General features: G+C 34.3%; 1 protein-coding gene across 2 annotated transcripts in view; it reads left to right on the plus strand.

Moving 5' to 3' along the window:
- Window positions 1-11459, plus strand: part of LRFN5 (leucine rich repeat and fibronectin type III domain containing 5) — a 292130-nt gene extending 280671 nt beyond the window's left edge. The window contains exon 7 of one of the 2 annotated variants that reach the window (XM_043986362.1): window positions 9212-11459. In XM_043986362.1, the coding sequence (XP_043842297.1) occupies window positions 9212-9223 (12 nt within the window). In that variant the 3' untranslated portion in view covers window positions 9224-11459. Of the gene's footprint in view, window positions 1-8509; window positions 8557-9211 lie in introns of those variants that run through there. The other variant, XM_043986364.1, reaches the window with a different exon arrangement.
- The last annotated feature ends 4177 nt before the right edge of the window (window positions 11460-15636 follow it).

Consider the following 15636-nt stretch of genomic DNA (forward strand, 5'->3'; position numbering starts at 1 on the left):
ATCCTCTTCTATCATGAGTTCCCTGGAACTCTTCTGTGCCATTGCATTGGTGAGAAGAATATAGTCCATCACAGTAGGTCAACATTCAATGTTGATGATACTGTGTACAATGTTCTTCTGGTTCTGCTCATCTCACGTAAGACCCTCCAGGTTTCTCTGAACTCCTCCTGCTCATCATTTCTTACAGCACAATAGTATTCCATTGTATTCATATACCACAACTTGTCCAGCCATTCCCCAATTGATGGGCACCCCCTCAACTTCCAATTCCTTGCTACCACATAAAGAGCAGCTATAAATATTTTTGCACATGTGGGTCCCTTTCCCCTTTCCATGATTTCTTTGGGAAAAAGACCCAAAAGTGGTATTGCTGGGTCAAAGGGTATGCACAGCTTTATCGCCCTTTGGGCATAATTCCAAATTGCTCTCCAGAATGGTTGGATCAGCTCGCAGCTCCACCAACAAAGCATTAGTGTTCCAATTTTCCCACAGCCTCTCCAACATTTATTATCTTCCTTTTTTGTCATTTTAGCTAATCTGATAGGTGTCAGGTGGTACCTCAGAGTTGTTTTAACTTGCATCTCTCTAATCATTAGAGATTTAGAGCATTTTTTCATATGGGAATATATAGCTTTGGTTTCTTCATCAGAAAATGAGCAGTTAATATTTTTAGTGGTTTAGATCTGTTTTTTATTTTTGCAAACTATGTTTTGTAATTATTTTTTTATACTCTCTGAGTTTTTCTTGGCAAATAGATACTGAACAATTTCATATTATTTAGAGTTATTTTAAATGGAGTTTGTCTCTTGCTGATGACTTTTGTTGTTAGAATGTAGAAATGCAGATGATTTATGTAGATTTATTTCATATGCAGCAACTTTATATAAGATGCTAATTGTTTGAAGGCTCAACACTAAGGATTTGTTTGTTGTTGTTTTCATCTGTACTCAGTTCAGACCTCTTCTTATCATCAAGAATTGTAGAGTCCAGCAACTCTGTAGTCCTTGATGTGTAGTTGAAGTAGAAATCATGTAGAAAAAATAATGAAGATGGTAAATGCATCTTAAATAAATTTATAAAGAGGAAGGGTTAGAAGAGAAACAATTTAAGGTCATTTAGTGGTTATATTTCAAGAAATCTAAAAAGGAAGATTGTAAAGAAATAGGGAAAATAGTCTCAGACCTTATTAATATTTTAGAAAGGTAAACAAACTTCAATAACTACTAAAGCATATGACTACTTTCAAATATATGTAAAATTTTAAGATTTCAAAATTCACAAAAATTAAATCAACTTGTATGAATTTATTAGGAGAGGGTAAGTAGGCTTTCAGAAGTGATACAACTAACATTCCACATTAGATTATATATTTATCACTACACTATTGACAAAAGTGTAGCAAATACAAGATACCAGTGTACATGTTTTTTTTTTTCAATTACTATAAAGGAAAAAATTTGGTAGAACAGAAAATTTAACAGTCAGCTCTCACAAGATGGCTAAAACTGGCTCTAGCACACTCCTGGCTCCATGTATAATAGTTCTATTATTTTGGGCAATTTCAGTACTATTAAATGCTATGAAACATAAAGCAGTTCTACTGTATTAGTGGAACTGCCAACAGCTGGTATAAATATCAAAATAATTTAAGTTGACCAGTTGAATCATAAGAAGCATTTCTTTTTCTCCCAGCTGACATCACATTGTAGATCAAACTTACAGCTGTATATTAGTAAAAAATGCTACAACAGGCAAAGATAAGGAAAGGAAAAATCAATAAAAAGGAGCTCATGAATATGTATTTCAGTACTAGAGAAATTCAAGATGGGGGCAGGAACAGGAGGGAGAGATAGATACAGAGATCACAAAGGATAGGCTAGAAATACTGATTTGCACTGAACTGTAGAACCTCTTCTTACTGCTTCCTAGTAGCTAGAAACAACAATAGCTCTAGCAAATATATGTATACATTTGTGCATAATATTCCAGGGTGTTATAACAACATCTCTTCCTAAAAACTGTCCTCAATATAAATTGGACATTATTTTGCCAGGAGATATTGGGATTAATGTTCATATTTCAATAAATAAACATTTATTAAGTGTTTACTATGTGCCAGACATTAAGCACTTAACATTGAGAAGCAATGGACATGAATTTGGACAAACTTTGGGATAGAAGGCCTGTTGTGCTGTGGTCCATGGGGTCATGAAGTGTCAGACATAATTGAACAACAATGGTTACCAAGAAACCCAGTTCTTATCTTGGTTGGGCCACTAACTGTAGCTGTGTGACCTGGGGCAAGACACAAACTCCTTGTACCCATTTCCTTTTTAGGTTTACACAACACTTTTCACATGTTTCTTTCTGTGTCTTTCTGTGTCTTTCTCTTTCTCTCTCTGTGTTTCTGTCCTTCTCTTTGTCTCTGTTGCTCTATCTCTCTGTCTCTGTCTCTGTCTCTGTCTCTCCTTACCTTCTACCTGCCACTTTTGCTAGATTCAGGTCAAGGCCACTAACTTTTGGTTTCCCCAAAGAGTCTGTTCTGGACCCTCTTCTCTTTTCCCTATACACTTTCTCCCTAGGTAATCTCAACAACTCTCATCAGTTTAATTACCATTGTGATTTCCAGCTCTAAATAGCCAATTCTGTTTTCTCTATGGAGCTCCAGCAATGCACACAGCCTTTTAGACATCTAACTGGATGTATTTTAGACATCTCAAACACAGAATGTCCAAATAAGAGTGTACTGTCTTTCCTCTAAAATCCTCCACCTTGAGAACTCCTCTATTACTACTGATGACAATACCATCCTGCCAGTTACCCAGGTCTTGAGTATAGAATCCTTACTATAATTCATCATAATACCAATCTTCTGTTAAGTCTTATTGTTCACAATATTTATCATTACATATATACATCTCATTCTCCTTACTGACACAGTAACCACCTTGGTCTACATTCTTGTCACCTCACAACTATCTTATTGCAATAGCCTGCTCCCCATCTCAAGTTGCTCCCCTGCCTCTTATCATTCTGCTACTTACCTGCCAAAGTGATTTTTATGAAGCAGAGGTCAGACCAATTGATTCCTCTACTTCATAAAATACAGTGGTTCCCTGTTATCTTCAGAATCTAATATAAATTCTTTGGTTGACTTTTAAAAACCTGAATAGCCTGACTCTCTTCCTACCTTTTCCAAACTTCTTATACTTTACTTCCCTCAAGATATTCTACAATCCAACAACACTGGTTTTCTTTCCATTCCTTCCACATGATGCTCCTTTCTCTAAACTCTGTGCCTTTGCTTTCCCTCTGAGATCATACCCAAATTTTTCAACTGAGACATGTTGAAGACATAAAAAGGGGACTTAAATGTGATTATGTTGGAGTTGTACTTACATGTCATATGCTGAGTTAAAGCTTCAACTGAGAGATATCTGATTGGTCAGAGAAACAATTGATCTTATTGTCCAAGAATTATAGTGGCAACTATCATCCTTCATTGCCATCTACATTCTATAGAAAGATTTGTTGTTCTCTTCTGTCTCCTTTAGCTTGGGAAGGAAAAATTAATATGATGCGACAGGCTTCATGCAGAAAGTAGAACTTTGGAGATGAATTGTCTTGTTTCAGGAATATATTCTTGAAGCAAATGGAGAGTCATAAGATATAAGAAGAAAGAGCGTTTCTCTTCCTTTGTCTTGATTTTTTGTGTTATCCTTCTTGCCCTTTAATGGCTTAAATGATAGTTTGCTAAATCTTAGTAAACTCATCTTTTACTTAAAAGTCTCAACTATCCAACTTTTCCCCATCAAATGGATAGACCTTTTTGAAATCATACTTCAACTTTTAAATATTTAGGCAAATTCTCATTTTCTTAGTTTTACATTTTTCAGTTGTACAACATATATATCCAAATTAGAGTAGGTATCTATTATTCTTTTAGTTCTATAGTCTCAAACAATTTAGTTTGTTTCTTAAAACAGTATTTCTTTATAATCATTTTTTCTAGACTTTAATAAATAAAAGACATTTTTCTATTTGTAATACTAATTTTTCCCAAGTAAAAAAGTGTCAATTCTATTCAGTAACAATGAGATCAAACTCACAGATATAGAGCCCAAATTATTTTCTCTCCAAAATTATTTAAAAGTTTTTATACACATATTTTAGCAGTGTATATTAAAACAGTATTTTTCTAGTTGTATTTTTCAAAATGCTCACAAATAACAATGGCAGCATTCAATATCCTTTAATAATGAATATAAAGATCTTCTTTTACACAAAAATTTTCACACTCTTATGAACTCCTACATATAAAAGTCTTTAAAGAAACAGTGTACTGTATACTATGATCACTCAATGCTAAATACAAAGACTTCTCAGTCTTCTTATGCCTTGACCCCTCTGTAGCATTTAATATGATTATTCATTCCTCTTGGTTACCCTAACTACCTTGAGTTTTCCTGACCCTGTCTTTTCCTGGTTCTTCTTTTGTCTGCTCGACTGGTGCTTAGTGTCCTTTTTTTAGATCATCATCTACTTACAACTCCATTTCAATTCAAATCAACAGGCATTTATTAAGGGCTTACTTGTTGTTTATTCTTCATTTTCAAAGAGGACCATGACATCAGGGTGATGTCATGGCTTGCACTGACACTCATTGATTTAAGTACAGCCTTGTACAGCTGTACAAGGTCACCAACCTCACTCTCTGCTCCAGAGCCATCTGGATCCAGTGGCAACATATATATATATATATATATATATATATATATATATATATATATATATATATATATATATATATATATCAGGATGAGTGAAAATGTAAGGGCCTACTATGTTCTAGGCATTGTGCTAAGCAATGGAAATGCAAATAGAAGCAAAATGAAAGACAGTTCCTGCTGTCAAGGAGTTTACATTCTAGGTGTCCAATAGGTCAAACTCTAAACTGGGAGTTAGGAAGACCTGAGCACAACAAACTGGACACTCACTGCCTTTATGACCCTGGGCAACTTACTTAATCTCTGACTGTCTTAGTTTCCACATTTGTAAAATGAGAATAGTAATAATAAATCTACCTCCTAAGGCTGTTGTAAAAATAAAATGTGATAATAATAAAGTGCTTCTCAAACTTTAAAACACTATATATATATATATATATATATATATATATGATAGCCATTATTATTATTAAATAATTAATGGGGACACATAAAAGAAAGCTGAAAAGCAAGGTTCAAGAGATGGTGAAAAGGTACTTGTTACCTCCAACAAGTGAGATATCGTGGAAAAAGAAGTCCTTTGAGTCAGCAGTAGAGTCTTCAGGCTGAACATGTCTGGTCTACTACCTGTTTTAAAATTGAGAAGAACTGATCAGTCAAAGGAAAGGACTATAGGGGCAGAAGGATCTTTCAGGGTGAGAAGATTGCTGGTACATGATGGCAAAGCAAACAGGATTCAAGTTCACATAGCTAATAAATTGCTGAGGCCAGATTTGATTTCAGACCTTTCAGATTCTAAGACTGGCACTCTATCCACTGTACCACCTAACTGCTTATAAAAGTACCTACATGTATAACATATTTATAGCAGCTTATTTTGTGGTGGCAAAGAATTGAAAATTGTGGGAATGCCAATCAATTGAGGTAACAAGTGGTGGTATGATTGTGATAAAACACTATTGTGGTATAAGAAATGAAAAGCAGGATGTCTTCAAAAAAACCTTGGAAGACATACATGGACTGATGCAAAGTAAAATGAGCAGAAACTAGAGAACATCATATATAGTAAAAGCAATATTGTATGATTACCAACTGGAAATGATGTATCTATTCTGAACAATACTAGACTATTCCTATGGACTTATGATGTAAATGCTATCAACCTCTAGAGAAAGAACCGATGGTCTCTGAATGCAAATTGAAACATACTTTTAAAAAAATTAAAAAATTAAAAAAATTAATAAAGTATTTTATTTTTTCCTATTACATATAAAGATCGTTCTCAACTTTTGTTTATACAAGCTTTCCAATTTCCTCCCTCCCCTCCCTCCCTCCCTCCCCCTCCCCTAGACAGCAGGTAATCTGATATAGGTGTTTTATATATATATATATACATACATACACACATAATAACATTAATCATATTTCGGCATTAGTCATGCTATAAGAGAAAAATCAGAGCAATGATGAAAAACCTCAAAATAGAAAAAACAACGGCACCAAAAACAAAAGAAATAGTATGGTTCATTCAGCATCTATACTCCACAGTTCTTTTTTTTCCCCTGGATTTGGAGATCCTCTTCTATCATGAGTTCCCTGGAACTCTTCTGTGCCATTGCATTGGTGAGAAGAATATAGTCCATCACAATAGATCAACACTCAATGTTGATGATACTGTGTACAATGTTCTTCTGGTTCTGCTCATCTCACTCATCATCAGTTCATGCAAGTCCTTCTAGGTTTCTCTGAACTCCTCCTGCTCATTGTTCCATTGTATTCATATACCACAACTTGTCCAGCCATTCCCCAATTGATGGGCACCCCCTCAACTTCCAATTCCTTGCCACCACATAAAGAGCAGCTATAAATGTTTTTGTACATGTGGGTCCCTCTCCCCTTTCCATGATTTCTTTGGGGAAAAGACCCAAAAGTGGTATTGCTGGGTCAAAGGGTATGCACAGCTTTATCACCCTTTGGGCATAATTCCAAATTGCTCCCAGAATGGTTGTATCAGTTCACAGCTCCACCAACAATGCATTGGTGTTCCAATTTTTCCACAGAAGCATACTTTTTTTTACTTGTTTATTATTCTTGATTTTTTTGGGCTGCATTTTTTGTGATATTCTTAATATTGAAATATTTTGCTTGACTGTACATGTTTTATCTATATCAAAATCTTTTCAAGGAGAAGGCTGGGAGGGAGAGAGAAAGAATAAGGAACTCAAATTAAAAAAAAGAATGTCAATTCTTTGTTTACATGTAATTGAGAAAAAAATAAAATTTAAATGTAAAAAAAATTCAATTGTAAGAAATAGCAAGGAGGCCAGTGTCACAGAGGCCTTAGTGAGCCACTAGAGTTGACTGAATAGATGGTGATGTGGTCAGAAAATCATTTTGATAGTTGAATCCAACACTTTGTGAGCCCATTTGTGATTTTTTGTTGTTGTCATTAGAGATACTAGAGTAGTTTTCCATTTCCTTTTCCAGACCATTTTACAGATGAGGAAACTGAGGCAAACAGGGTTAAATGACTTGCCTAGGGTGACTCAGTTATTAGGTATCTAAGGCCAATTTTGAACTCAAGAAGAGGAGTTTTCCTGATTCCAGCAATGCTGAAATAGCCTAGAGGATTTGGCAGGATGTAGTTCCCTGAGAATGTTAAATGTAGAAACATTATATAATTTTCATAGAAAAACACCCAGAGCTGACCCAGGGTCAGCTAGGTGGTGCAGTGGATTAAGCACCAGCCTTGGATTCAGGAGTACCTGAGAGTTCAAATCTGGCCTCAGACACTTGACACTAACTAGCTGTGTGACCCTGGGCAAGTCACTTAACCCCCATTGCCCTGTAAAAAAAAAAAAAAAAAGAAAACCACCCAGAATTGGAGAGCTAGAACCTTAGAAGAATAATAAAAGAAAGTGATTTCCAAGATTAGAGAATTCTCAATCCTAAACAGAAGTAGAGTGATTCCAAAAGTTTTCTCCCTAGTGATTCCAAGAGAAAAGCAAACAATTTTGCATTTTTACATATCAGAGCCTTACATGGTAATCAAGAAACATGTAACATAGATTTTCATTTTTCTCTCTACCTTAGAAAGAAAAAGACTCATTTGAGTCAAAGGCAAATTGGGAAAATTCAAATATCATTTTAAGAGGGAACAATTGTCTTCTATGAATAATTTGGCAATATTTAGTTGTCCAGGTAAATTTTAATCAGTCACTTAAAGCAAATTAAATGGTGTGTATGTATGTATATACACACACACATATATATGTAAGTGTGTATGTGTGTATGAGAATGTGTATGTGTATGTTTATATGTATATCTATTACAGAGAGACAGAGAGAGAGAATATTGGAAACATTATACTTAGAAAAATTAGAAACTATGAACCTTCAAATGTCAATTCTAATAAAGGAAAAGTAAAGTTTTATAGTGAATTTCAGATATATGCTAATTTGCAAAGAAGATATTCAATACAGTCAAAGGAAATCTAATTAGGAAAATTATTTGAGACATGAATTGGAAGAAAAGAGGGTTAAGAGGAAGGGAAGGGAAGTGAAACATTGAATCTGTGTGTAGAGAGTTGGAATTCTATGCCTTTGATTAAAGTACACTGGGAGAAAGGGAAAGAAAATTAGAGTAAGTTGGAGACTGCAGTGACACTCTGGACATGAAACTTAATTAAAACATAAGAGGTATATAAATGGTTCTTAGAAGGAGAAAATGTTTTAAAAAAGGAGAAAATATTTTTAATGGAATTCAATTTTTTCTCCTAACAGCAGGTATAAAGAACCGATGATATTTCACCAAACTGGGACAATATAAGGTGCTTGACTTTGTTATCTACCAAATTTCCAAGTTTGATTCTACATATGTGATATTCTTTTGGATGTGGAAAAGTAGATGAATCATGTAGCATAATTTAAAATTTGGTTATTTGAAATTTGGATTTATATTTGGTTTGATAAATTAATTGAAGAAATTATTCATAGCAGGGATGATCGATCTATGTGCTGCATGTTAACTACCAGAGTTATATGCTATAAGAGCTATAGCTCTAAGAGCAAAGGGGATAACGACTCTAAACTGGTTTTTGAATGAAACTAGTATAATGTGCTAAAATTGGTAAATAAATGGAAAATTTATATATCTGTTTTGAAGATTCATTAATTAATATAATTTGACTGAAAGTATTTTTTTTCTATTTCATTTTAAATCCACAAAAATTTATGTCAGTGTTAGGTTTATGAAATTCTTGCATTATTATTCTGGGATAAAATTGTTTTAAAGTATTTTGACTTATAAGATGATACCCAAAGATGTATTTATATCATTAAGAGGTTTTCTTTCTATTTAAATGCTGTGATTTTATAATTGTGAGTCATTAGCAACCAAAAATTTGGATCACATAAGAGTCAGAAATGACTAAAAACAACTAAACAACAAAAAGGTCCTTTTCCTCTTTCTTTGATCTTTTTCAGATATGGACCTAGCCTTGCTGGATCAAAGAATATGCAACTCCTGACACAAATCATTGGATCTGACCAGTTTTCTCATCAGAATAATGTAGATCCTTATTTAATGGTCTCTAAGCAGCAGGTAGATGTGGTCCAACATCTAAGCCACATAGGGCCAGGTTCAAACAATGCAGTAGTTTTCTCATGATTACAATAATTGAATAAAGGTGTCTCACAAGACAAAAATTAGACCAGAACCTTAATTGAATAGAAAGGGCATTGAACTAGCTTCAGAATTGAGTCAAACAATTAGTGTAGTTTACCCAATTTCCACTACCACTGACTGTTCTAATCTCCTCAATTCCCTCAATACTTAAAAGATTAATAATAGCTGTAACTGTATCAGCTTTAGAGCTACATTTTATATTGCTAGTGAAAATATGACAAAAAGTCAAATAAAAGATAATCTTAAATGATAAGTTTTAAATTTTGGCAACTGCTGAACTTCCTCCAGGTCCATTTGAATAACTACACATGAATTTCATACAAATGCCTGAATCCACAAGCTTTGAATATGTTTCAATAACTGTTTTTAAATTCTCAAGTTGGAGTCTTGTGTGGGGAAAATTTCTTTAGTAGTTGTAAAGAACTTCTAAATCATGTTTTTTTCTGTTTGATGTTATTCTCTGATAATATCAAGGAACAGAAGTATTCATTCTATAGGTCAGGTTCTCAATGATCCTTTTTAAAGATTCCTCCTCTAACCTATGAACAACATTGTTCATATCTTTAGTGTGAATATTGAAGATCAAAACTTTCAGATGAGTTAAAGGTTTTAGTTTGATATTCCTCTTAGAGCTATGATGTTTCTGAAGTTAACTCTATAAGGTTTTCACTAACTTTCAGTACATGAACTAATTGCTTGAAGGCCAATATAATTAGATTTTATCAGACCCTACTAAAAATATTATTAATATAGCAGGCTTGAGCAGCATTATCTAGGGAACCTTTGCTGGGAGCATTACATTTGGAAAATGGCAAATGACTCTACTAGAAAAATATCTCTATAAATCTGTTCTAGAAAGAAGACAAAAAAGTACATCCCAGTGTAAGCAGACCAAACTGGACAATTTGTGGACAGTAGTCTAGGAAAGAGTCTTCTGACATAGCATTTATAAGGAGAAATGTTTCCCAGAAGCAAATTACTTCATAAAGTATACAACTAAACTCAAGGATACAGAACAGGAAATCAGTCATCTAAATTCCTTTTTTGTCCACCTCATTATAGTTTGTTTATTTTCCATTATGTCTTAGAATGTCCTAATCATTTTGGAAGGTTAAGACCAAGGTTATAAAGCTGGATTTTGCTCCTTCATAGATTTCTTGAAGTACAATTGACTTTGACTGATATTTGCTATTTAGTCTTTAAGATAATATTTTAAATTTTGTATGTTTTGTTCTCCACATGTTGGTTTCATAACCACCCTCTTTGGACTAATATTCCTATTTTTCTGCACAAATGTCTTGTTGTATTATGTACCTATACATTAAGTAATCCAGATTTTATGATATAGCTGAAGAAGTATCAAAGGAATGATTTGTAGAGGAAATGGATAAAACCTGTGTGCTTCAGTTTGGGGAAAAAAAATCTCCCATAAGTAATTGTCAAAAGTCAAATAAACAGAGCTACATGGTTGTGTAAATAGTGAAAAATCCTCAGCCTGTACGTAATTCAACAAAATGAGCCCATTGATTCTATCTTAAAAGAGGTGTCCATTTATTTAAAGATTTCCTGCTATGTCAGGATATTCTGACAAGACTGTCCTCAGAGAAATGCATTATCTTTGCAACTCCTGTAACTCTAAGGTTATATTCTAACTTCAAATTAGCAAGTTTCCGCAAAATCATCTAATATTCTGTCCCTATTATTCAACCTACCAAATAAGGAAAGTGATCGAGCAGTTTCATCTGAAAGACTCCTTTTGCCACTGATAGATGGCACCTGCCCTCAAGGAGCTCCCATTCTTTTTTTTCTTTTCTTTTCTTTTCTTTTTTTTTTTTTGCAGAGCAATGAGAGTTAAGTGACTTGACCAGGGCCACACAGCTAGTAAGTGTTAAGGGTCTGAGGCCAGATTTGAATTCAGGCTTTATCTACTGCGCCACTTAGCTGCCCCTCTTTTCCCACTGATAATGTCAATTTATGACCATTTAAAACCTATACATGTGTGTATTTCCCTTTGTTCTGTGCATGGCTGCCAATTTGGCAATTACCCATCAGCTCATTCTGATTAAACATTTTTTTATCTTCTAGATTTGCCTCCTGTTTATTGACCTTTAGTCAAGTAGACCAAGGTGGGAAGAATTGTTCTCTGGGAGGATCTTAGGGCCTCTATGTGGAGGAATTCCCTACTACTGGCTATGTAATTTGCTAATATTTTAGTCAACAATAACACAAACATATAAAAGCTATTCAGGATATTTTAGTCCTGAAAAAGATCACAGTCACTGTTATCACTAACGTTATATCTTTCTAACTAGAGTTCTTACTCCTGGAAATGCAATTACATCATTCACTTCATTCAAGATGCCAAATGATGTATCTACTCAAGAATTCTCTTCATCATCTTCACAAGAAAAAGGGTAAAAAAAATTTATCAGGAAACAAGACCTCTCCAACTTCTTTCTTCATGCTTTATCAAACTTGTCCAGACATGAGAGGAAAAAAAAGCTTTTTTTTGCCTCTCAACTATTTGCTATTAAGGATTATTTCCCTCATTGTGTATTTGTATCTCCAGCACCAAAGGTATAATAGGCACTTTACAAATACTTGATTATTGATTAAGTTTCTTTCAAACCAACATTCTCAACAATCTTTCCAAACTAACAGTTAAAACCACAACTACCACAACATTCTGCTTGGCTCTTAAAGATACAGTAATAGTTTTTATAATGTCTATGGGAAAATATGGTGAAGTAAGTGTTCTATGTCTATCACAGTAGGTCTGGATAGATACTGACCTTTATGTAAAAGGACATATCATTAAATAAAAATAAAGGAGAAAATAGAAGAAAGTATTTTTCTTAGCTTAGTCTAGGGGAAGAACCATTAACCCAACAAAGGATAGAGGTGACCATGAAAATTCTACTGCATATCATTAAAAAAGAAATTTAAATTTACATAAACATAAATTAAGATAGGACAAGAAGAAAAATGGTTAAATAGGGGAAAATTTCATATCATACTTCTAATAAAGTTCTGAATCCAATATATTGTGTGTATGTGTGTGAGGATAGATATACTGATAGATAAATCTATATCTATACACTGACAGAAACATTTACACAAAGAGATACTCCTCACTGCATAAGTGATCAAAGGATAAACAAAAGAAATGCAGTTTACCAATGATCATATGAAAATATTCTCCAAATCATCACAATAGGAGAAATATAAATCAAAACAACAATCACTTCAGACACAGAGGGTGAAGATAATAAAAGAAACCTCAACACTCAAAGTTGAAAGGACTGTGGGAAAATAGGTGTACCAAATGCTGTTGGTGGAGCTGTGAATTGGTCCAACTCCTTGGCAAATAATTTGAAATTATGAATCAGTCAACCAAGAAACTAAGCACTAAGGGTATAAAGACAAAAAATAAAACATTCTTTTCAGGAGCTATCATTGGAGAAGTAGTATGTAGATGACATAACATATATAAGAATGTCTATGTGAAATATATTAAAACAAATACAAGGAAATGGTAAAGGGGTAGGGAAGGCTTAGTTTAGAAATACAGATGGAACCTGTCCCATACTTTGGAGATTATGTTGGAGGATACTTATGCCAGTAGATCTTATTCTCATAATGGCTAAAGAGTTTTTGTAGGCCTGCCTTGGGCATCAGTAAATAGAAGGCATAGAGTGAGTGATGAAGAATACAAGAAAAATCTGAGACACATAAGATATTAGGAAAAATACACTAAATGGCCAGTGCACAAACAGATAAACTTAAAAATCAGAGAGAAAAATGGACAAAACAGCAATAAGAAGCAAAGATATAGGAGACTGACAAAAATCATTAAGTATTAAGGAGCAGCACAGCACAGCTCTCTCTAGCAGCTACCCCAAAAAACGATTGAAGTACCTGAAATTTTTTCAGCCCAGATCTGGAGACTAATAGAGGGAAGTGGGAAAGAAATAAACATTTATATAGCACCTATTATATTCCAGGAACTATGCAAATCACTTTATATCATTTGATCGTCAAAACAATTCCATGAGATAGGAGTTGCTTTTACCACAATTTTACACTTGAGGAAACTTTAAAAAGCAAAGGTTAAGTGACTTTTGAGGATCACACAACTAGTTAGGGCCTGAGGACAGTTTTGAATTTAGGTCTTCCAGATTCCAGCTCCAGAGATCTGGAGTACTGCACTACTGGTTTCCACACCAGGAAGTGGGTCAATCCAGTGTGAACATGGGCTCTGTAATTCTTGTATTAACATTAAATATGCTAGAGCTTCCCTTTTTCACAGGGGAAACAGACAATGGAGTAACATAACAACTAGCCAATCAGGAGGATATAATGCCCAGCGATGCTTGATATACCACCAGTGATCCTTTGCAAAGTAAACATTAACTGAATCAGAGATGCCTGCAGTTGCTAAAACAAGCCTTGACTAACTCAAAGAGAAATGCATACATCTTGCTTACTGACTTATCTAAAGAACAGCGATACTCCTGCTTTCTGATTTATTTTACTTATGATATCTTCTCCCTACACCCCCTGTCTTCCCACCTGACTCCCCAATTTATTGTTTCTCCCTTAATCCTGATAGCCATAAATCCCAAGTACCGAAAAATGTATAATTACTTCAACCTTTCCAATTCCTCTTTGAACACATGTGAACACTGACGCATTGTTCCAACTTGCAAGATCCTTCTCAGGCAATAAATGCATTTATAATCATTGTAAACAATGTTCAGACTCTGGCTTATTCTAGGTCCCCCTTTTTGGACCTGAATTTCTTCCATTTTAACAGTTCACAGGGGTTTTTAATTTAACACCAGAAAAAGTCCATACAAAATGTTTCAGCCTGGGGACTGGAAGAAGGTCTGTACTTGTGTATGGAGCAGGGGAAAGAAACAAAAGGAAGACCATAGCTACATCACTATGAACACAGAGCACAGATCCAGCATGGACTTAGGGCTTGAACCTATGTACTCTATGAAGTCCATACCTATATTCAACCTACAGCTCAAGTTGCTCTGACTAATAAGATCACAGATTCACTACATAAACCAGGATTGGAACTTTCACATGAACAGCAAGGACAAAGAGTACATGTAAAGACACAAGCTATGTTCTATATTGATTATGCTAATTAAGGATATGAAATATTGAAGAATGAAGAGCAGTCCAAACCAGTATAAGTTACATGTGTAGATTTATTATGATTTATGAGGCTAATTGGGGGAGTTTACTCACAGGAGGCCCATTCTAGGTGGCAACATGGTGGATACCAGCATTATATAGAAACAGAACAAAGAAGGCAAAGTTCCAGGGATGGCCCATGGTCATATGTAAGTTTTCCCTTGGGATAGTTAGAGCTTCTTTTGCAGTTTACATTCTTTCTAGGTAACTTACATTAACTTTGGAGTCATAGATCACACCCTCATATTGCTCTTACTGTACATTCCAGACCTCCTGACCTGCTCATGCATTCTTTCCAATAGTATCTTCTGTAAAGTTCCCTGATTGGTACATGACTAGTTGAAGCAGAAGAGCCTATCAATGAACTACAATGGAGTCACAATCCATAATAGTAATACAAGCACAAGGGAAACAACAAAACTAGTAAAAGAATTACTATGATTGTTATGATTTACTTCCACTCCTACCCCAAGGGTCAATGGCATTGGGTGATTAATAGGAGAACTGAAATTCTGAACTTATGTTTAGTGATTATTACACCAATAAATTTCCTTACAAGAGGCTACTTTCATTCTGATTGTAACAAAAAGACCTGGGATGCAATGTGTAGATGCACTAAGTAAATAATTCTCAATTGTATATAGAAAACAGTATATATCTGTTGGGTTGCCTATAGCAAAACATGTTCAGTTGTTAAACATATTCAAATAGAATACTTATATTATCTGAGCATTCTTCATTAAGATGACTAATTGCAACGAAATTCTATTCCTTAAAGTGAAACAGTAATGTTTTTGATTTAATTGATTCACATCTTTGTTTTACAATCTTTTTTTTAATCTTTGTCTAGTAATTCCCATATCATTCTGAAAGAATGAGATACTTTAGGGACCTAATCTTATACATGACCTATGTAAGTATTACCAGCCAGATAACAAGTTCAAGCAATAATTTACTTAGTTGATTGGGATATGGAATTCGGATTGAAAACAGTAAGATTTTACATAATTGCATT

Source organism: Dromiciops gliroides, chromosome 2, assembly GCF_019393635.1.
Source record: "Dromiciops gliroides isolate mDroGli1 chromosome 2, mDroGli1.pri, whole genome shotgun sequence".
In the NCBI taxonomy this organism is placed as follows: Eukaryota; Metazoa; Chordata; class Mammalia; order Microbiotheria; family Microbiotheriidae; genus Dromiciops; species Dromiciops gliroides.